The sequence below is a fragment of the Lagopus leucura genome, unplaced genomic scaffold (genome assembly GCF_019238085.1).
Source record: "Lagopus leucura isolate 7727_CA_CO unplaced genomic scaffold, USGS_WTPT01 Super-Scaffold_100019, whole genome shotgun sequence".
Classification (NCBI taxonomy): Eukaryota; Metazoa; Chordata; class Aves; order Galliformes; family Phasianidae; genus Lagopus; species Lagopus leucura.
In genome coordinates, this window is record NW_024962273.1 from 14,147,296 (window position 1) to 14,170,122 (window position 22,827).

At 50.0% G+C, this 22,827-nt stretch overlaps 1 protein-coding gene across 14 annotated transcripts in view; it reads right to left on the minus strand.

The window, feature by feature from the left end:
• Positions 1-13,318: 13,318 nt before the first annotated feature.
• The window catches only part of TNS1 (tensin 1), a 46,857-nt gene continuing 37,348 nt past the window's right edge, over positions 13,319-22,827 (minus strand). For all 14 annotated transcript variants that reach the window (XM_042877839.1, XM_042877843.1, XM_042877842.1 and 11 more), the window contains 10 exons: positions 21,708-22,552; positions 20,528-20,614; positions 20,280-20,411; positions 19,821-19,913; positions 19,472-19,549; positions 19,079-19,150; positions 18,828-18,996; positions 18,541-18,609; positions 18,360-18,392; positions 13,319-17,562 (listed from right to left, as the gene is read on the minus strand). In XM_042877839.1, coding sequence (XP_042733773.1) covers positions 17,418-17,562; positions 18,360-18,392; positions 18,541-18,609; positions 18,828-18,996; positions 19,079-19,150; positions 19,472-19,549; positions 19,821-19,913; positions 20,280-20,411; positions 20,528-20,614; positions 21,708-22,552 — 1,723 coding nt within the window. In that variant the 3' untranslated portion in view covers positions 13,319-17,417. The remainder of the gene's footprint in view (positions 17,563-18,359; positions 18,393-18,540; positions 18,610-18,827; positions 18,997-19,078; positions 19,151-19,471; positions 19,550-19,820; positions 19,914-20,279; positions 20,412-20,527; positions 20,615-21,707; positions 22,553-22,827) is intronic.

The following is a 22,827-nucleotide window of genomic DNA, read 5'->3' on the forward strand; positions in this document are numbered from 1 at the left end:
AAATCATGTTGTTTACCTTTATACCCAAACAATTAACCACATGGGAAGCCTTTTGTTTCTGATCAGTTGATGCAAGAGCAGCATATTCTAGATGTTAGGGTTTGAGACTTTTCAGAACCCTTAATTTAAAAGCCTAGTTTCCCTTGTAACAGTGGCATCCCATTTTATTTCTAGAAATTCCCTATGTAAATTCCTCTGTTCCTGTGGATTTTCCTTCTAGAAAAACACAGTCTTTCTTTGTTCCTTACACATTACATCCTCACTGCACAAGTAATTCAGATCTTGTCTCAGTTTTATCTCATTGTCTCTTTTCTATGGACGTGGGTCTGGAGATGCCTCAAACCTGGACACATGCAGATGGCCTGAGGAATCCAGTAGAGCTCTACAGGTTTGCAGTAGGGTATCTGGCAAATTCACAGATGTTCTGAGGATCCTCCCCTCGGTGCTTTCCCACAGTTGTTTCTTAAGAACAGACTAAGTTCTTCAAGGAGTGAAGAGTTAAAGAGACGCTAAGGGAATCCAGAGGCAAGGTGCCTGGAGGAAGAGCCAAGCACTCCAAATGTAGAAGGAGCCCCTCAACCTAGACCCAGCTTATGCCATCCATTCACAATACATCAGGATATGAGGAGTCATGCTTTGAAAGAAAGACTGCGCCCATTCCATGCGATGCCCTCCCCCAGGGTTGCTCCTGGTGGCCACAATCAGAGGTTAGCCAGCCTATTTCAATTAGTGGCAAACCATGTGGCGTGACTCCAGGGCCTCCATATGTTCATAAGTATATGCAACCGCACTTTCCTTGACGCATTCCTCATTCCAGGGAAAGGCCACATCTCCACAGCTTGCTGGCACCAGTCACACAGGGAACTGCAGAAGAGATGGGATAATAAATACACACTCACACACACACACACACACGTAGGAAAACTTGGCACCCTCCCACCCTCTTCTGTCTTGACTGCCACATGGTCCCAATCAATTTTTGTCAGAGCCAGCAAGCCAGCCAACCACTCATGGATGCTGACAAGGCAGTTTCAATAGCTGAAGGGGCTTCTCTGCTTTCCTCCTATAGCATGTAGGATTTGAGTTGTTTTATTTCTTTATTTTCCTTTAAAGGCATCTGCTCCTGGGAGATATTTCCCAGCCACAACTTTGCCAGCTTCCCAGGTACTCCTTGGTAGGGTGCCTTTCTCTGCAGCTGGGTTTCAGCATGTTCCATGCTGTCCTATGTGGGGATGGGATGGGTTTTGAAAGCAAAGAAGTGACATTCTTCTAACAAATTACCATTATTGTCTCAAGAGGAGACTGAAGTTCTCCCAACCCATTTGCTGCCACTTTCCCATATTAGCTGCAAAAGAGTACTGCATATGCTGCCTACTACTCCTCTTCTACCTCAAGAACAATTGGTGCCCTCACATCTCTCCATCCCACTACTTCTACCAGCCATCCACCTCCTGCTCTGTTGCTCTTCCCCACCTCTCTCCTCCACTCACAGTGTTCTTTGCACCCATCCCTCTGTCTCTCCTTTGATACTGCTCGTTCTATCATTTCTTGACTTGTCGTTCTCATTTGCACCATGCTAAACCCTGAGAAGTTTGCTTTTACCCATGCCTTGCTATCCACATACATCTCATCATCTTTCCTTACTTTACAGTTTCCAGCAATGCCTAAGAAAGTGATAGAAATGTGGTTTTCCATGGCTTTTGCGTGCCTTGGCCATGCAATCAGATGAAGAGCCCAAGCAAGAAATCACAATTCATGAAAATCTCTTGGAGAGCATGGAGAAATTCACCCTAACATCAACTTTGCCACTTCATTAATGCAATGTTCTAAGACTTTGATAGGCATTGACAACACATCTCAGCGTTCAGAATCATAGAACCGTTAAGGTTGGAAAAGATCTCTGAGATCATCCAATCCAATCATTCACCTACCACGAATACTGCCCACTAAACAATGCCGTCAGCACCACATCTCCACATTTATTGAACACCTCTGGGGATAGTGACTCCACTACTTTACTGGGCAGCCTCTGCCAATCCCTCACCACTGTTTCTTAGAAGTTGTTTTTTCTAATATCCATCCTGAACCTCCTCTGGCACAACTTGAGGCCATCCTGCCTCCTCCTGTGAGGGCCTCCTCCTTCCATGTGAGGTTTTCAGGGCTCCTTCTAGGTGATCAGCAGTTTCTGCTTAGAATCAAAGTTCATCCTGAATTAATGCAGGTACCCAGAAAGAAATTCGGCAGATGTCAACATCTTCGCTAATAATTAATGATGCAGCACACGCTGCAAGGGCCACTAGGCTAGGCTGAAGGGCAGAAACTGTGCTAAATAAGAAGGAATGTAAAAAGAGAAAGTCTCTGGAGAAGGAAACTGAAGGCAATGGGAGAAGAAGCAAGGCTTTTGATCTCAGACGGTGTTCCAGTCCCACGAGGAGAGACAGCTATCCTGAATTATAATCTTTATGTCCTGGACCTGAATGCTCCCACCTGTGCAAACCCCCCATATCTGACCCTACTTGGGGGTCTACATTTGAAATGTGGCTCTGTGCTTCCCAACCAGCTGTTTGCAACACCACTGCAGGGCTGCATTCTGCAGGCAGGAACATGCTGCTCACTCAGATGCCCAGAAGCATCTGTGCAGACAGTGAGACAGGCACATGGCAGAGTGGGAAGTATGGGGACAGCAGAACTAGGGGGCTAGGAGTGGACTGAAGGGAACTGTTTCAGATGAGCAAGCAAAGTCATGCAAGTCCTCACAGCCAGCTACCAGCTCCCCAGCTGGCCCCAAAGCAAGGGTCATTAGAGATCTGAGCTCCACCCCTGCGGGTTTTCTCTCCCTCCACATTCCTCTTCTGTCTACACAAGTGAGACAAGAGCAAGGTCCCTACCACCACTGCAAACCCCAGAGGTCAGATTCCATGGACCAGCTTGTGGAAGCAAAGGGACTGCTGCAACTTTGGCCATCACAGGGACAAGGATGGAAGTGTTAGGGAGGTGGCCAGGCAGCACCTGCTGGAGGCAGTCCTGCTGCAGGATGCTCTGCAAACACCGGCTTTATTCCTACTTGAACAGCCCCATTTCCTAGAGCTAGAGGCAAGTGAGTTGGAGAGATGCTTCAGGAAATGTGGAGTTCCATGGGTGGTTCAGGCCTGAATGGGGTCGTGGGTAAAGTCAAGGCAATTATGAGGAAGTGCTCTGACCACGAACTCATGTCGCCTGTCAGCTCCACTAAGAGACATCTTATGACATGAGCAGGGATCTTGTTAGTAGAACAGAGCCTGAAAGCCATCCAAAGCTGACAAACCTTTTCCAAACCACTAGCCTGGACTCAAAATGCATTATCATGGGATTTCCCTGTACCTATATTATGGTGCTGCTCAATTATATGCATTACAATATTTTTATCTCTCCCTTAGAAGCCCCGGGTGTTGATTCACAAGTGATGACAGGAGAGTGGGCAAGGAAAACCATCAACTTGGAGTCAGAGCCTACAACTTTGGGAAGCAGGCTAGGCAGCCTGGCCTCACAGATCAGAACGTCACCATTTCCAAGGATGTTCAAAGTGCAAGATGAAGGAGCTTGGGATGACTGAGAGAATCTTCGTTTAGCCTCATTGCTCTGTTGCATCTCACTGGGACTACAGCTGGAAAAGGAGCTGGAGGGGGAAAGCCATGAAGACCTCACCAGTGCAGCTTCCCCTGCTCTCTTTCAAAGTGCCCACTGCAGCTGTATTTTCAGGCCAAATTCAGATGCATCAGCTGTGATTTGGGATGGATGAAGATAGCACAGGAATCTGACAGCCATCAACAATGGAAGTGCCATTTCCTCCTCCAGCTAATGAGATCCACATTAGAAGAAACAGTTGACCTCAACAAATGACATCAGCAGGAAAGAGAGCAAAAGGCAAGGAACAATGTGACTTGTCATGCTTGCCAAACTGATCTAAGACTCATTGTCCCCATATCTATCTGAACTGGAGCCAGCCCTCATCACCTGTTTGAAGCTTCACTTTCTGGCCAGCCAGAAAACACACTGTTGAAAAGACCTCCAAGTAGAGGAAGTAGAGGAGCACAGAGAAAGATCTAGAGTTTTACTGTTGGTTGAATGGAATGAGCTGCTTTTGCCAATTGTCAGGCAGCAATCACAGCCCAATGAATGGCAGAATAAACCAAGTTCCTTCTGAAGCCAAATTCCGTTGACACCTCCACAGGGTTGGTTTCCACCATCCATCACATCTGCTGAGATCCACGGGAAGGGGAGAGGGTGTAGCTCTCTGTACCCACTCTGGGTTATTTTCACAGCTGGGAAAGGAGGTGGTGGACCTGGATGAGAAGGTTTGAGGCTTTTCCAAAGCAGCTCACAAAAACTGTGAAACCAAAGCCAGAGCTTAAAAACTGGAGCTCCAGATCAGCAGCTCCAAAAGTGTCATTGGCATCGAACCTAGAAGTGGCTTGTGCCCCAGAAAGGCATTTCCCTGGTCCTACCCAAGCAGGTTTTTTTCTGTGCACAAGTAAAATCTCCCAGCCAAATACCTGCCTTCCTCATTGGGATAGAAACCTGAAAGAAAAACTCAGAGTTCATGAGTATCTGCAACAGCTCTAGAGCACACAGCCTCAGGAGGCACATACAGGGCAGTAGGCGTGACATGCAGACCTTTTTCCTGCCCAGATATAAGACTTTAGGAAAAGAACTCAACAGAGCAAAGATGGAGCTGCATTGATTTACATCAGCTGACTATGAGTCCCTTTAAAATCAGTTCCAGGTGAGCTGCATGGAGCTGCCCAGAAACTGCTTGCTAGTTTCTCTCCACATTCCCTGGTGCCAAAACATGCTGAAGCTGAGGATTCACAGGCAACTAAAAACGGTTCCTGTGGGAGAAGCCGTTCCACACATGCCTTCCCTATAAGCTATCCCAGCAGAGTGGCAATGTTTAGAAACCAAATTGGTCATCACTGGCAATGGTAAAACTGGACAAAAATAGCAGAAAAAAATTTCACAATTTCCTGCACATTTTTCTGATTGTTCCACTAAAAGATGTTAGGCTGTCCAAAAGAGAAGAATGGTTTCAGCAAGCAAAACAACAGTAATCACCTGCTTTGCTAAGTGTTTGCAAATACCATGAACTACTTTTCTTAGCCAAATATAATTCCTTTCCACCACCATCAGCCACTTCACCCATTTACTCACTGTGACTAATGGGAGGGGAGATTGTTGCCTTATCTTCCAAGGGAAAAAAAAAAGAAAAGAAAAGAATTTTAACTCTCAAACTTTCATTTTAGTTGGAAAGTGCTCTCCTCATCATTTCTTTGCCCTTCAGAATGGGTGACCCCATCACATTGGTGGCATGAAATCATCTGGCTTTGGTCACTTAAATATTCAGCAGCAGAGGACAGCATCGAGCTAAATCCTCTCTGGCAAAGTGTCAGGGATGTCAAGACCTTTAAAACACTTCTCCCAAGCCATCACTGCTCTTGGGCACATCCTTCGTCAGATTATCCATTCTGCTAATTGAGCTATCAGAGCTGCGTTGCAAGGGAAATTTGTTTATATTTATTCCTTTCTGGGTTGTAGACATTGCCAATAGAGTCTTCAAAATAAGAAAAGAAAAACCCTCTGACTCGCTGCCCAGAAACTCAATCCCAAAAGCCTCCTCCCAACCTCTGTTTACAAAATTATAAGCTTTCTTTGTCCTAACCATTTTCCTGTTACAATAATATTCTTCATCTTCTGACTTTTTTTGTTGTTGTTCATGGAAAAAATGATTTCATTGTGAAAGGATTTCTTATGAATCAATATGGCAAAAGGAACACAGAGATATTTGCAGTAAATCACCCTCGAAGCAAAGACATGTAGAGAAGGAGTTACAAGAACAAGAAGTAGATAATCCCAAGCCATTTCCAGAGGGAAGAAGGTTATATTTTCCATATACTGTATCTGGTTTTTGTGTCACAAAACACATCAATATTTATATAAAGTATTTTTTTTCGTGTACCGTAGGGTTATGATTACATGAAATGAGTTTCCAAAAATTATAAAAATTGGCCTCTTCTAGGTAACAAATGGAAGAACTGAGATATTGAGTTCAAACCAGCTACAGCTCGGCTCTTTTTGAAGTTAGGAGCAGCAGAAGGCTGACTTCCATCCAGTGAGTTCCCTCCATTGCTGGAATGGCCACATGCAACACAGAGCTCTGATTTTCCAGAGCTTTGTAGCTCCATTCACCCACTTGTCCACAGCTGGCTGGGTCTCTGTGCTTGGAGGTAGGCTTGCTTCTCCCCTCCCGTAAAGTGAACTCTGTCATCACCGTCTCCTCAGAGAAGATTTGGCAGGGCCGAATGCCTGGCGACTGGAGGATGCCGCTGGATCGCAGAGTTCTTGGAAGCCCTGGCGGGGAGCAGCCTGTCTGAGCCACGCACTGAGCTGGGTGTTAGGTACCAAGCTGTTCTCATCAAGGAGACAGCTGAAAACCATTTGGAGAGCATCTGGATGGAATCAGGGCTGGCTGCTGCCCAGGGGACTGAGACACATCCTCTGAGCAATTTGCTCCCACAGTGACCTAAAGCTTGGACAGGTAAATGAAGGAAGTACGATACCTTCCAATAACTCCCTGAGACCAGAGAATCAGGTGAAAGTCATTCTATGGGCTTTTCATTGAAGCATAGTTTGTGGACAGTGCAAGCGTGCAGCATCCTGCATGGCAGCAGAGAAACCAGACAGTAATAGATAGAAGCTCAGATGTGCAAGCACACAAGCATCCCGTAAAGAAATAAAAGTAAAGCCAGACTTCTCTCAGCTGAATCCAGCTGTAGGCAGACATTTGGGGTCATGTCCCAGAGGAAGGGAGAGGATCCTTGGACTTCAAAAACCACAGAGAAAGACTGGTGTGGTGTCTGGGTTGCCTATGGTGTGGCCTGTAGCCCATCTCCAGCCATGGTGGAAAGTGGCTGGGTCCTGGACCAATATGCTACCTGTGCTGTAGTCTCAGCACAATTTAATCTTAGGGTCTTATAAAGCATTGGGCCTATCTGACCTTGCATGGGTATACAGCACCTACAAGAAGGGCACACGACAACCAGGCAGGAGGGCTGCTGGGCTTTGGGGACAGCATCTGGTGTACCAAAGGTCTTGTCCTTATCCCATTAACACAGAACTCACAACCAACTCATCACCTTCTGTTCACAATTTTGCTGGACTAATACCTGCTGTTTAATTGCAACATGCCAGCTCCCACGCCCTCACCACCAGTACAGAGCACTCAGTAGAGCTGCAAGCTATGCTAACCCAACCTCTTCCCCTTCTCTGTAGATGGACAGAAACAAGCAAACCAGGAGCTGGATCTTCATTAACCTCCCTGGCCACCCTTCTAGTGCTGAGTGCACTGACAGCAGAAGGGACTCAGCCCTTACAGCTTTCACACTCAGCACAAGGTCCTGAGGACACCACAAGAAGTCACCAGTTCCTGTGGATCACTGAGCAACGTGCAGAGTTCAACCAGCACCGAGCCCCCCTCTGTGAGGCTGAGGATAACTCTTCACCTTTCCAGCGACAGAACTGCCAGAGCTCTGTGTGCACTGGCTGACTGCACGAATCTTTCTTTTTTCTCTCATTATTTTCCAGGAAAAGCTGGCACTCCAGCTGTCCCAGCACTCTCTTGCCCTTAAAAACCTGCCTTTCTTCTTGCGTGTCAAATACACCGATCCATATGAGGAGCAGCACCAAGCCTGGAAAGCTGGCCTGAGGCCGGGAGAAATGTCAATAGGAGAGGAAGTATCTGTCATATCCACACACACAAGGCTCCATCAGCCAAGTCCTTTTGGCCTGCTGCCCCTTCCTCCTCCTTCCAGCGGCCCCATCGGTAGGGACCGGCCGACCTCTAGTGGTATGAGCCCACAGTGCAAAGAGCATCTAGGCTGGGAGGAGGACCAGGTCTGGAGCTGAGCATCTTACACATGCAGTTTTCTTCCCTGAGTAATGAAAGGTCCCACACAGCTGGAGACGTTTGTGGAACTGAGGGACATGGCGAGTGGATATGGTGGTGATAGACTGATTGTTGGACTGGATGATCTTAGAGGTCTTTTCCAACCTTAATGATTTTATGAAATGTGATGGGGAGATCTCTGATCATCCAGAGATTAAAAAAAAAAAAAAAAAAAAAAAAAAAAAAAGGGGGGGGGGGGGAGAGAGAAAATGGGTAGGACAGGAGGGAAGCTGCTCCAAGAGCTCAAATCTTTTTCGTTGCCTTGGGATCTTGCATTACCAAATCCTTTGGCATCTCCAGCTCATGGTCCCCAAAGAGACCTCTGAGATGGCACTTGGTCCAAATGAAGGAGAGAGCAGAGATGGGACAGCAGGTTGCTGAGCTTGGAGACCTGGTGGTGAGCGTCCTCGGTTCATGCTCCTTGCTCTACATGGTCATTTGGGAAAAGCTCCACATCTCCCAGCAGTGTGAAGTGGAACACGTAGCAGGGCCCAGTGGAAGCTCACGGTCACTGAATCAATGATAGATTAGAAAAGACCACAAAGATCATCTAGCATTTTCTCCTTGTGGGAGCACATAGGATGGCTGAGGCCAGGGCCCTTAGGGATGAAGGACAGCCATTGCCTGCTGCCCAGCAGCCGAGGCAGACAGCAGCCAGCCTGAGCAAGGCTGGGATTTCTCTCCCATGGGAGCGTGAGCTATAAAGAAGTGTGAAACCCTATCCCCAGGGATACTATCTGTATCAAAGGGCTCGAGAGGGCTGCTTCAAAATAGGACCTTGGCACAAGTTTCTTCTTCTCCTCACATCTTACCAAGAGGCACAGTGCCAAAATGTCATCTTGTCTGCTCCACACATCCCAGGAATGTCCTACAAATCTTTCCAGTGCTCCCAGGGTATTGCTACCCCTACCAACAGCCTCTCCCCACTCCTCTCAATGGAGGGCCCTGAGTACCATCACTGAGGAGTGAGGTTCCCAGGGTGCTACAAATAAGAGCTGTGGGTATGCTTGTAAAGGTCTTTAGAAGATAGTATTGGCCAAACCGTGAACACAGACCTCCTTTTTACCTCCCCTGAATGAGTACAAGGGAAGTAAGGAGCACAAAGCAAAGCTGGAAGGAATTAACCTGACTGTATAATTTGAAGGAGAGATTTCAGGTGGGGTGATCAGGGCCATAGGGTTTGAACACCCACAACGAGCCAGAGTCAGGCAAATCTGTGGCACTTTGGAAGCTATTCTATGCATTCATGAAGGTAATTCAAATCCCACAGTAAAATCCTAGAGGGACCAAGTCCAAAGGTGGTGCCAGTATCTCAAGTAGATCAATCCAAGCTGTCTCATATGGGAAAAAAAAAATACAAAGACCATACCCTGAGTCACTGCAACTATTTGTTCCCACCCCACCAGAGCTTTTCCTCCTTGTTTTTGCCCTGCCATCCCACTGCACTTGCAAAATCTCAGCCCAGAGAGGGAGCCCACATAAACCAAAGCCCTTCCAGATTGCCTCAGTGTTAGCTGGACATTCAGCCACAAATCACCCTTCTCCACGGCTCTCCCAAGTGGCTGCAGCACATCCCAGCAGAGCTCTGCTGAAAGCACTGCTGAATTCCTGCTCATTCCTGCATACGGCTTTCATTACAGCCCTGTTCTTCTGGCAAGGGCTCTGTGCACAGTCACGAGAAGCTGCTCGCTGGTGGCTTGTTTTATCCAGTTGATGGAGGCTGGAAACAATGAGCTTGCAAATATTGCATTCCTCTACTCCTGTTTTTCTTTCTTACAGAACGAAGGGGGGAGTAAAGAGTGGGTAGTGCTGCAACACAGACTTAACAGAGATGGGAAAAAAGAGACCATAGGGGCATTTCTGCTCTGTACTGAGTATAGATGCATGCAAGCATACCTGTGTGTGCTTTGCACATCCCTCTCCAGGGACCATCCAGGCTGTCTGGCATGGTTACAGGCTCCATACTTAACTACAAACTCCCCAACTTGGAGCAAAACTCAGAGGAGAACCCCAACCACCAGGAATAGAAAACTGCCACCACAGTCACACAGCTGTCCCAGTATCATCAGGACAGATGTACCCCTCTGTCCCTTCAGCCTAACTGGCAGAAATATGGAAGGAGAGAGTCCTACATCCAAAAGGAAGAGCCCAGTTTTGGAGATAAACACTATCTTACTTACCATCAGCTGAGAACTTTCTGCTGGATCCAGCTGCCATCAGAGTAACGGAATGGTGGAAAGGCAGGGTGAGAGCCAGGAGGGTGCAAATCTCCCTAGGAGCAAGGGGCTGCAATGAGGAAGAGTTTAGTCCCTCTTGGTTATCCCACCACGAAGGCAAGGATGCATCCAACTGGAGTCCATCAGCACTGCAGCTCAATACAGACAGGAGGTAGAGCATGAATGAGGGAGAAAATAAAGGCACAGAGGAAGCATTAAAAGCTTTCCTTATCCTGGGCTAGGGCAGAGGGACTGCAAACAAGGGGCTTCCTATACCTTTACTAAATACTGCTTTTATTAAGGTAAGTGGACCAGGCTGGACTTGTTACCACTTCACGCCCACAATTGCTGGCAGGTGAAAGGATGAGGATATGATTGAGCCTCTTCTAACTAGGGAGAATAGAGGTGCCTCGTGCGGCTTTATCACACCTAAGCATGTGAATTAGGCTGCCTTGATGAGACTTTGACCCGATATTACTTTGATCACCTGCCACAGGCTGCATCCCCTGGGGGATCCTCTAGGCTTCAGCACTTGAGCCCAGGACTTCATGTTTGCAATAACCACAGTCCTCCGCTGGGAGCATCAGTCCCGTGGGAGCTGAGGCTGTTTGGCGGGGGCACCCTGCCCATGGGTGAGCTTTAGCAGAGGCTGTGAAGAGCCCACAGCCAGGGGTCAGCAGCGCTGGAGCATCCTGCAACTAGCTCCAGGTTGCACCTCGGTCCTGCATGCTCCGAGCCCCTTGGTGCAGCAACATACAGATCTGTCTGCACCTGAGCTCTTCCCACCAGTGCAGGACGGGAGCACAGTTCAGAAGAGAAAAGCTGCAGAAGCCGCGAACAGGCAAGAAGACGTCAGCTCCTGCCAGGCCCGTTTTGGGCATGCGTCAGCCCAAGGGCTCCATCCGCCTCTTGGAGGCACCTCCCTGTAGATGGAGCCCGAACCTCACAAGGCAGAGTACAGCGCGGTCCTATACCCACGCCCGGCTCCCAGGGACCTCCCACCGCCGCCCTGCTCCGACAGGACCCGGCGCACAGCCCCTCTTTTCCCTTTCCTCAGTCACCCCCGGAGTTTCAGCTCCACTCCCTCTCCAGGTGAACGATAGCAGAAGGCCATACGATCCCTCTTCCTTTAGTATTTAACCCTGATCCTTTTCGTTGTCATTTTCTGTTCACTGTGGCCATGGAGAATGGGTAACTGCTGCACCACAGATCATGTCTGTGCCCACCTCCAAGCGGTGACACTTCCCCAAGATGACGATGATACCCCTAGAGCTGTTTCAGTGATGTTTTTTTTCTCACCAGCAACTCAATAACAGGCTTAGAATCATAGAACCATAGAATCACTCGGGTTGGAAGGGGCTCTTAAAGGCCATCTAGTCCAACCCCCCTGCAATGAACAGGGACACCAGCTTGATCAGGTGCTCAGTGCCCTTCCAGCCCAACCTTGAGTGTCTCCAGGGGCAGGGCTTTATCCTCTTGGGTTTGGCATTGTCGACATGGATGAACTTTGGTGCTGTATGTGTTGCCTATGTAGGATACTTTGCACCCATTCCACCCCGGAGATGCCAGCTGGCTCTCAGCCTACAAATGATGCCCATGAAAGGCTGGGCTGGGTCACATCTTCTGTTCCCGTGGGAACACCACTGAGGGGTTCCACCACTGTGATCAAGTCTGGGAGAGGGTAAATGAGAAAGAAGAAGAAAGTGCCCTCCTCCCCACCAGCAGTACCTGGTTTTACCCCAGCGTGCTCATCCCTGCCTTCTGCAGGTGGGCAGCAGAGAACCCCCCCAAGAAACTCTCCTGGGTGGCCCCAAGACAGCTGAGCAGGAGCTAAGATAAGGAGAAAAAACATCTCAGCTTTAGGAACCTGAAGGAAGGGGCGTGGTGGGCAATAGGGAGGCAATAGAGGCTCCTGGCTGGATCTGGTGGTACCTGGTGATGGTGACACCAGGGTCACCAGCCTGGCCAGGGGACAGCTGCAGTCTGCAGAGAAGGAGCCCTGAAACACCAGCACTGTGCAGCCCAGCGAGAGAGCGCGGGCGGCAGATAAGAACATGTTGAGGAAAAACACAAACCAGAAGCTCCCGAGGAATTTTGGAAAGGAAATGGGGAATTAACTGCAGAAAAAAAAAAAAAAAAAAAAAAAAAAAAAAAAAAAGCAGAGAGGGAGCAGGAAGGCATGGTGTTTGCTGGCTTACAGCAAGCCACTCTCATCCCCTGGTGCACAACACACCCACCTTCATCCCTACTGCTGGTTTCGGGGTGCCCATAACCATCCTCTTTCTTCCCCATACTTGTTTTACCCCTCCACCTCTGCACAGGCCCCTCAGCACGGGGTCCTCTGAGCAGCCCCCTCCATCCGCTCCTCGCCCCACAGCTATTTCAGAGGAAGGCAGGAGGTATTTTTAGTGCTGCCGGCTCCCAGGAGAAGCTCAGAGCCTGTGAGCCGCAGCAGTACTGGCGCCAGAGAAACTGCTGCTGCTCTGGCTGATATTTCTTGTCTAATTAAACTCAATCCATCCCGGGGGCCGGGGCTTGGCCACCAACTCAGTAAGGAAGGGAAGGAACAGAGCAGAGAGCTGGGGGCTCTGATTGATGCTGGGAATCACTCTCTAAGCCCGGGAAAAGGCAGGGATGCTACTTGGGGAGGGGGGACTACTTTGTTTTGCCAGGAATGGGGGAGCAGGACTGTCCCTAAAGGGGCAGTGAATGGAGTTTGAGGAGCACAGAGCTCAGCCCTAATGGTGACATGGGGGTGGAGGGAACATTGTTCATCACCACCCTCAGTGCCAGGGATAACAGGATGCAATGAGCCCCCACTACTCAAAGGGAGCACCAGTAAAGAGGGACCCCCTTTGTCAAACAAAGGCCAGAACAGAGCCAGAGTCACACAGCAGCCCCAACATTCCCCAGTTAACCCACATCTGGTGAGCAGCACTGTAGTTACACCTCCCCCAGCCCAACTTTGAAGACTGGGGGGGCACAGCTGCAGAAAACACAGCACCCCCATGGTGGTTGTTGGGCTTCCCCCCCCCCCCCCCCCCCCATGCAAAAAGAATAGAACATTTATTTCCGTGCTCCCTTAGAATGTGAGATATGTTCCGAGCGACCCGGACACCAAGCGGGCATTCCAAGCAACAGTATATTTTATATAACTGATTTTTTGTTTTTACCACTTTATAAAGCCATACAATGAACTGCGGAGAATCAGACATCTGTACAAAGGGGAAGACAAAAGCAGAGTCACATTCACACGCAGACATGGTGCAACCAAAGTCATCTTTACACGCGCGACGACGCCATGGGCACAAAGATACAAAATATAACATATTTCTTTTCCATCTATATAAATACACAGAAAGGGGCAAGTCTGAAAGTCTTGAACTGTTCATTAACACTGATTAGCAAATAAATCTGTAACATTCCCAAAGTAACAAAGACAACAGGAAAAAGAAAAAAACCACACAAAACACGGCAGTGCTGGATCCGCCAACAGAAATGTTGGGTTGTTTCCTTTTTTTTTTTTTTTTTTTTTCCCCTCTCCTTTTTAAGAAAAAGAAGAAAAAAAAAAAAAAAATAGTAACCCCAACCCAACCTCGCAATTTGCAAAACAAACGAACGGAATCAAACAAGCCCCTGCGGGCTCTTCTGCTGTCTGATCTCCCTGCCTGCTCCAACGGGAAGGGTTCCATTTGCCGATGATGCCGTCTGGGTTTTTGGGCCGGCCGGCTCCGTACCTGCCCAACCTGCTGGGCAGGGTGTGCTCCGGTTTGACTGTTTCACTGCTAAAAAAAAAAAAAAATCAATGCCCAGAGGCTATGGCCACATCCAGGTGTTTCCTGGATGCTGGGACAAAGCCTGGCTCTGCTTGTGGGATCCCTTCCCACAGCATCAACCTGCAAGAGGGGCTGGAACTAGGTTTTCTCCCCACTATCCCTACCAACTCCAACAATTCCACAACTCTATGATATTCCATGCTTGATCAGCATGCGTTACATCCAGAACTACCAAAACCTGGCTTCATTTGGTTTGTTGCATCCAATAGGAAAGAACAACTTATTGCACAAAGGGTGCATCCCTCCAGCAGACAGAGACACAACAAAACCCCCAGATAATTACCGGGTCAGATGGGAAACCCCCAGGAGCCTTCCTGTAAGGCAGCAACACCGACAGCAAAGGGAGGAGGGATGGGAATGGGAAGGTTCTCCAAAGAACAAATCAACACAAAAAGGTGACGTACAACAAATGTACACACGCAAAAAAAAAAAAAAAAAAAAAAAAAAAAAAAAAAAAAAAAAAAAAAAATTATATATATATATATATGTGGGGAAAAGTGCGTTTTTAAGGATATCTTTGGCAAGAATATATGCAGTTCTTTGTGCAGGAAGGAGGGATGTGTTGGTGTGTGTGAGAGAGAGAACACCCGGTGGTGTGGTTACAATGGGACATGAGCAGGGTGAACGCGCACAAGCTCGACTCTCTGATACCGCAACTGCATGGCAAAGCCAAAGAAAAACCAAAGGATCTCATCCATCCTTTTTGTTAAGAAAAATATTGACACGGTACTGGGTCCCCGACAACCCAACTGGTGGGGAGTTACAGCCAAAAAAAAAAGTAACTTTTAAAAGGAGATAAAGAAGGAAAGTGCCTTAAGGGGAGCTGACAAATGCCCGCTGACATCATTGGAAACTCTATGTTAAAAACTACACAATGGTTAACGTTTGCCATTCAGACACAGGCTATATCTCCAGCTTGAGCATCATTGTGGAGCCTTGAAGCAGGCGTGATGCTACCAGTACCTCTGGGTGCTCCGATCTGCTTTGCCCTATGGGACGGGAAGGTGAAGGGGAGACTCAAGCACCGAGGCAGTAGATTAAAATAAAATTACATTATTATCATCTCTTTTCTTTCTTAGCAGTGAGAAAACCAAGTCTGAAAAATAGAGACTTTCAAAAAAATATATATTTATATATCTATAAACACAGTGTTTCCTCTAATCGGTTACCGGCAGGGTGAGGAGATGACGGGTGAGATCATCTCTCATCTCGCTTGAATTTCGCAGAAGGAGGGAATCGCTTTAGAAACATCATTAAAAAATAAAAAGATAAAATATGAAAAGGTCTTTGCATCCATGTGGATAGGGGGAGCCGGGAGGGGGAGAAGGCTCCGTCCTCCACGCATCCCACCACAGTCTCGCACCCAAATCCCCGCTACGCATCCATCACCTGCCATACACCAACCAGCCTCCGGCCACGCCAGCCCCTCCGCGCCCACGCCGTCGCTCTCTCGTGCACACACACACACACACACACGGTCACACGCATGTCCCCCATGTGGCACCTGCACGCCCCATCGGCGCTTCCCTTGCACCCAATTCGCTTCTGATGTGCAGGTGTTTACCCCCAGGGCGGGGGAAGGCAGATAGAACAAGGGGGAGAATCGATGCGCGGAAAGCAAAATATGGCAAAAAAATAAATATTTTCAGAGTGTCAATTTAACCTTTTTTTCCTCCTTTAAATTTTGTTAGCTTACAGTATTTCGTCAGTATAGCTCCTATATATATTATAGCTATCAAGGCAAGGGTGGTCCGAGGGAGGCAAGTTCTCTGGGGGCTGCAGCAGTAGGAGTCTAATTGTTCGCCTCCAGCAGGCTATCTGGGCCACTCTGCACCGAAACTTCTCCAGACATAAAAACCACAAAACACAACCTCTGAACCTTTGTGCTCGCAGCACAGTGCTCAGCTCTGCCCCAAACCTGCACACTGCTCCCTCCACCAACCACCACCAGAGCCAGATCTGGGGCTGGGACCTCTGCTCCCCAACACCACAATGCTCAGCCATAAAGGCACAGGGCCCTCAGCCCCTGTGCATCCCCACATACAGGGAAAAGCCTGCAGTACATTTGGGGTGCAAACCTTCAACCATGGGTAAGGCGGAGGGTGGCTCTCAGAGGACCTGTGGCCTCCCCACCGAGCCAAAGCTGCCCAGCGATTGTTGATCCTTTGTTGTTGTTGTTGTTGTTTTCTAAATAATTTTTCTTCCTTCTTTTTTTTTAACGTGGCCTCCAAAAATAAAAACAAGAGAAAGCGCCTGAGTTACTTGTAGTCATTCGCCTTTCGTGCAACTTGAACGTCCATGCAATTTAAAAACTGCTTGCACATCTCCAAAGAGAGAGATAGGGCCGGCCACGGGTCCACTGCTCCGCACAGGAAACCCACCTGTGCAAGCATCTGCTATTATTATTATTATTATTATTGTAACATTTTTCTTTTTTTTTTTTTTCTTTTTTTTTTTTTTCCTGTTAAGAGAATGTGTGACAGGCCACAGGAGAAAACTGTCAAAGAGGACTGGTGACAGGAGGGAAAAGAGGAAGATGAGCGAGGAGGTGCCTTCCTTCCTCCACCAGACCAGGAGTATCCTCCTCTTCCAGGCATGGAGCACAGGAGCTGCCCAGGAGTGGAGGAGATGCTGCACTGCCCCTCTGTGGGTGAAACTTGTGATGTCTCACCTGTGCTAGGCTATGGGCCAGCAGCTGAGGGTAGCCCAAAGCCAAGCACCCAGGCAACAAGAGGATTCGGGACCAAGCCGTTGCAAACCCCAGCAGGGTGGCCAGCAGGTTTCGGTGTAAGCTGGCAGGACCCTCTGCTGCAGCATGGCGAGGGGAAGTTTCCAACGGCATCTCCTCCAGTGTCCTGCAGACCTGGGCCCACATGGCAGCAGGGCGTTATCCTCTGTACGCTGTGTCAAACATGCAGCAGACGTTCACCGATGAAGGCTTCTTTCATGGCTTTTACTGTTTTGTCTCTTTTTTTTTTTTTCCTCCAAATGACAACCATGCATTTGGTCTGGAGCAAACATAACCACTTGGTGTGGCCTCAGGACTGCAATGCCGAAAGCTGGGAACTCCTCTTGCTGCCATCTTCACTTTGGTCACCTTCCCTGTGGTGGGACATGCATCCGCATCCTCTCCCTGTTTGGCGTTGACTTCATGGCTCTGTTACATAGGTGTGTGGTTTGATTCTTCTATGTGTGTGTTTAGCTTGTGTCAAGTTTTTAGGGTTTTGTTTTGTTTTCTTGTCAATGTTTGCTGTTTTCCTCCACAATTCCAACCCTTCCCCCCCCCCCCAATTCACTTCCCTCTCCCACAATGCACTTCCTCACACTCCTTCTCGGATCAGCTCCAAGTCCTTCTCCAAAATTCAAGAATCACCCGCAAGCACCAGCTCATCTTTTCTGGCCAGAGCCAAGCATGACTCTGGAGACGAAGTTGACAATGGCCGCAGCTGGCTGGTCCGGGTCCAGCTCTGCAAAGAGGTGGCAGACGTTGTCTGTGGTGCTCCCTTGCTTCCTGGCCACAAAGCCGAAGAGCCTGGGTGGGGAGAAGACAAGAGGCTCAGTGAGGTTTGCCAGTGCTGCTCACCCAAGGAACACCACCCATCCTCTTCCAGTATGGCCACGTTAACCCTGTGCTCTTCAACATTCATCTTGCATGGCCCACAAGGAAATACCCTATTCTCCAAAGAGCCCACATGAAGACCAGCCTAAACCTCCTCTTGGTTCTTTGAAGACCAACACTCTCTGTCAAACCCTCTTTGCTCAGACCATCCCAGCTACTCAACCCACGACTGTCCCCAAACAAGGACCTTGAGGCATGTGAGGGATCCCATAACACTAGAAAGGCCACACGGGGACATCAAGAGTGCAGACCACACACTGCTGCCCACAGAGCTGGATGAGACCATGTGGTTATTTCTGTCTGTCTCTCCCCCAATAAACGAAATGTCTTTTTTTTTTTTTTTTTTTTTTTTTTTTTTATTAGAACGTGCAAACTGAAGTTATAAATATGGGGGAACAGAATGTGAGACAGGCCCAGGCTGTGGCATTTCTAATTGGAGAGAGGAAACATCCCAGCAGCTGGACATCCTAATAAAAACTCCTTCACTAACACAATAGCTAAAATTAGTGGGAACTAACCCCCGGAACTGGGCTCAGTTCCTGGAGCAGTGCTCTCATGCTTGGGTGAAAAGTTCCCAAAGCAAGGAGAAGAGCCCATCCTTCAGGCAACCAAGTGTACCATGTGGGGGCACCCCCCCAGCCAGACGCTCCAGAAGGTGATGCTCAAACCCAAGTGGGATCCACCCTGACAGCAACTGAGCATACACTTACTTGGCTGGACCACTGCCATCAGTTTTAGTCCACCTGCAAGGAGAACAAGTGTTAGAGATGGTGCCTCCTGCACACTACAGAAGCAAGGGGAACAGACAAAAGCAAAGACCCCATTCCAAGCAGCACAGTGGCCTGGGAGAGGGAAAAAGGCAGGGGAAACCCCAAGGGTTAGGGCACTTACTTTCGTTCCTGGGGGTCCAAATCACAGAAGGTAACAGTATTGAGAGGATAGTGTCGTCGGAAGAACAATCTGAAACACAAGGCACAGAGCATCACAGCCAGTCATCCCCCACCTCTTCCCATCACAGCTCCCCTGGCTGTCCCCTAGGACACTCCACAAGGCAGGGCCAAGGTCCGTGACCAAGCTCACATCCCTGAGGGACATCCTTCATGCTCCCAGTGTAACACCCATGTCCCACGCATGCCCAGACTTTGGGGACCCAAGGATGTGGTAGCAGGGGCTCTTACTTCCTCTGGTTGTCCGTTAAGGTAATGCCTTGTGCAGAGACTTTGAAGTGAACAATCGTAGCAGTTGGTGTGGGGTCGGCCACCAGTGTCTCTGCCACGGCCTTGGAGATGGCCTGGGGGCCTGTGAGCGATTCCATCTCCACTGAATTGATGAAGAGGACATTGCAGGCTGGAAGGGGAAAAGCACAAGTGGGGTCAGCCAGCCACTGCTCTGGGCCACAGTATCCCTGTAGCAGCTTTTCTCTACTCACCCGCACCCTGTTTGAGAAGGTCTGTGGCTGAGTTGGTGGTCGACACAGCATCTTTCTTTTCCTCCATGGGATCTAGAAGAGATGAGACATGGCTGCTCCCCCTGCCTGGAAACCTACCAGGTACTGGAAGCAGATGCACTATCCCCTTTCTAAGTGCTGAGCATTGGATACCAGCACTGATGGAGCACTTGGGGATACAGGGGAAAGCCCAGCCTGGCTCTGAACCATCTGAGCACAAGGAATGAGCTATGGCTCATAGTGCAGAGCATGTTCCTGGACAGCTGGTCCAGATGGAGAAACACAGCCCATATGTGGCTCCTAGCTGGAGGAGGAGCTCCTACCACGAAGAACAGAGGGGCAGTGCCACCCCATACTGCTGGCCCTGGTTCTTACCTCGGTCAGGAATGACCAGCTTGCAGGGCAGGGCCAGAGGCATGATGGAGTGCTGGTAGACAAGAGCCGACAAGCAGCCTGGGGAGAGAGGGAGAAGGTTAGCACAGGGCTGGGAACAAGCCTGCCCAGCACAGGAGCTTGTCAGGGTATTAGTGCTCTAGGTGGACAGAACCACACGTGGCATTTTCCTTCCCTGAAGCCACCATGCCCATGGGGGCTCATCTCTACCCTGCCCAGCAGCATCACTTGTCCTCCAGAAAGCTCAGGGGCAGCTCTTTCAGATACCTGATTGCTCTGCTCAAACATTCCGGCAAAGGAAAGGCATCCCAACTACACCTGGGGTACTCACCAAAATTGGGCTCATTGGGGCATCCTTTTAGTTTCACACCCCGTGGGCTAGTCTCAATGAGGAAGTGCCTCACCAGCTCATTGGTGATGTCTCCTGAGAAAAGAGACCAAATGTTGTCACACCAGAGCTGCCCTCATCCTTCTCCTCCCTTCACCATCCCACTGCAATCCCATTGGCTCACTCACAGTCACCCTCCTGGAACCAGATCCTCTGCACACCCCAAGCTGCGTTGCTGGTGGGCTGTGTGCATTTCACTATGCCAAAGCCCAGGGGAAGATGTCCCCCAGCCCTCTATGTCTGGTATGTCCCCATGACCTGGGGGATGGCAGAGGCTAGCAGGGAGGGATGCTGCCACATCAGCACATATCCACGGGCAGTTTGGCTCAGTAGCCCTGGCTGCCCGCTCAACAGAAACAATAGAAAGCATCTCAGTGTGGGAAGAAGGAGGACACATAATACCTTTCTTGTTCTGCTGCATGACGGTGGGAGGTGGGGAAGCCACTTTCATGGCAAGGCCATAGGCTCCCCGGAAGGAGTGGCTGTCCCGGATGATGAAAGCCCCTGGCTCCCTGTCCTTCAGCAGTGCGATGGCTGGGGGAGAGAAGGGGAGAGCTCAGACCTGGCGTGCTGACAGGCAGTGTGCCCTCCAACACCAGCAAGCAAACTCCAGCTCACTCCAAGTCCTTTGTCACATGTCACCTACACACCTTGCTCCCGGGAGATGTCTGGCTTGTACCAGTACTTAGAAGTGTCCTGCACAAACTTCACATTGGCACGAGTCTCAGGGCTGACGTCTGCAGGAAGGGAAGAAGAGAAGAAAAAGTCAAAGGAGACTATCTAAAACTGCGTGAGATCTGGGTGACTCCCACCTTTTTGGGAATACAGCTACCTTCACCTCCACACAGCCCCAACGTGCCGCCTTAACCCCAACCTTATTTTCACTGGTAGCTCATGTCTCCCCTGGGCTCTTCTCAGAATGAATGGTAATGCATTGGTATAGGCTGCCCAAAGAGGGGGTGCAGTTAACATAACTGGAAGTGTTCAAGAATCACCGAGATGTGGCCCTGAGAACATGGATAGTTGGCATGGTGGGGATGAGTTGATGGTTGGACTAAATGATTTGAGTGGTCTTTTCCAACCTTAATTACTCTATGACTGTATTTAAAGCTCAGTGTGGGGCCTGGGAAGAGCCCTTTGTGATCTGTAGGAGATGCTCAAGTGCTTCCCATCGCACTCAGCTGCTATGCCAGCACCAAGAGGTCCCCGCTCCCTAGGGTGGCTCCTGGCCACTGCAGTCATGGGGCCACTGCAGGTGCCAGTGTGCCCACAAAGGGCCACCTGCTTGGCAGCCAAACCGAAGCGGCAGCTGGAGCCACTGCTGCCCCAGCACTTTATTTCCCTAGTCCTATCAGCCCAATCTCGGCGACATGGTGGCGGCTCGTAATGGGAGCAGGGGATGGTGATATGGGTGTGGCACCCCTTCAGAAACAAGGAGGGGGCCCGGAGCATAGCACTGGGAGCTCCCTGGGGCGCAAACACCAGAAATGGGGCTGGGAGGTCAGCACATCCCCATGACAGAGAGAAGCTGGGCGGATGCGAGCTGCCTGCAGACGCTTTGATCTTCCCCATATACAAATCCCCACGCTGTTTACACCAGCATGACAGCGTGCTCCCAACATCAAATTGGTATTTTTCCTGTTTGGATTCACCATTTTTGAAAAGCGAAAAAAACAAAAAACAAAGCAGGAAACAGTCCAAGCCTCAGCTGTGCTGCAAGTTCGCAGCTGGGCAGGAGTACATCAGGACATAAATCCGCAGGACAGTGATGAGAAGGGGACATGGGACAGCAGGCAGCTGAAGAGGGATGGAGGTGACAGCATCCCTTACCTGGCATGGAAAACTTGGAGAAATCCGGCAGAGTGTGGGAGAAAGCCACAGCACTGCCACTGCTGGGGCTGGACATGCCACTGGAGAGAGGCGAGGAAGCCTTGCCGTTGACCGTGGCGTAGTTGGGCAGGCTGTTGGAGCGCTCACCGGCTGACATCCGCCTCTTCTCAGGCAGTGCAGGCTGTGGAGTGGGGCTGCCCTGGCGGTAGGCGGCAGAGTCCGGGGAGGAGGAGTGTGGAGTGCTGGTGCCAGGATAGTACGCCGGTGAGACGGGGAAAGATGGCGTGGAGGGAGGCTGGTAGCCGGACGCACTGCTCTGCCGGGACAGCGTTGGGCGCCTCTCCTCTGGGCTGGAGTAGCCGTACATAGGGCTGCCGGGAGGCACGGCTGCCATCTGATGCCGGGCAAGGCTGGGGCTCCCTGGTGGCGCATGGGGGGACATGGTGTGCCGGCCCAACCCAGGGCTGCCGGGCGTGCTGGCAACAGCAGGGTTGGCAGCTCTTCGCCCAAAGCCAGGACTGGGTGGTGTGTTGGTAGCCACTGTCCGGTGTAGGGTGCGGGGGCTCCCTGGCAGCGCATGGACACCCACCACGCTGACCTGTGGCTGCTGCCGAACCTGGGGGTCCGGCTGGAAGCTGGCTCGGCCATCAGGGTAGTCAGGGCTGGCATAGGGAGAGCCCAGCGTTCCCGCTTGGAAGGATGATGGAGACGAAGTTTGGTAGCTGCTGTGAGCAGATGGCGTTTGTGAGACGATAGGTGACCGGTAAGCTGGCTCAGCTACAGCATGGGGAGGTGTAACTGTGCCGTGGGGGCTGCCCTCCAATGGATAGCTGCGGAGCGAGGCACTGAGGAGAGATCAGGAGAAGAGGATTCAGCTCCGCTGCACTCCCACTGCTGGTTGGGCCCCTCCTCCAAGCAGGCACAGGAAAACTGAGGCATGGCACCAGCAAGCTGCTCAATAGCAGCGGTGGGATGAGTCCTGCCAGCTACAGGAAGCAACTGGAGGCAGCTTCACAGTTCTCACACGCATCAATTCTCCACCAAAATATGGGAGAAAGAGCATTTTCCCAGTTCCTCTCCCAGCAAAACCCCTTGTTCTTTCATCTCCAGTGGGCAGAGT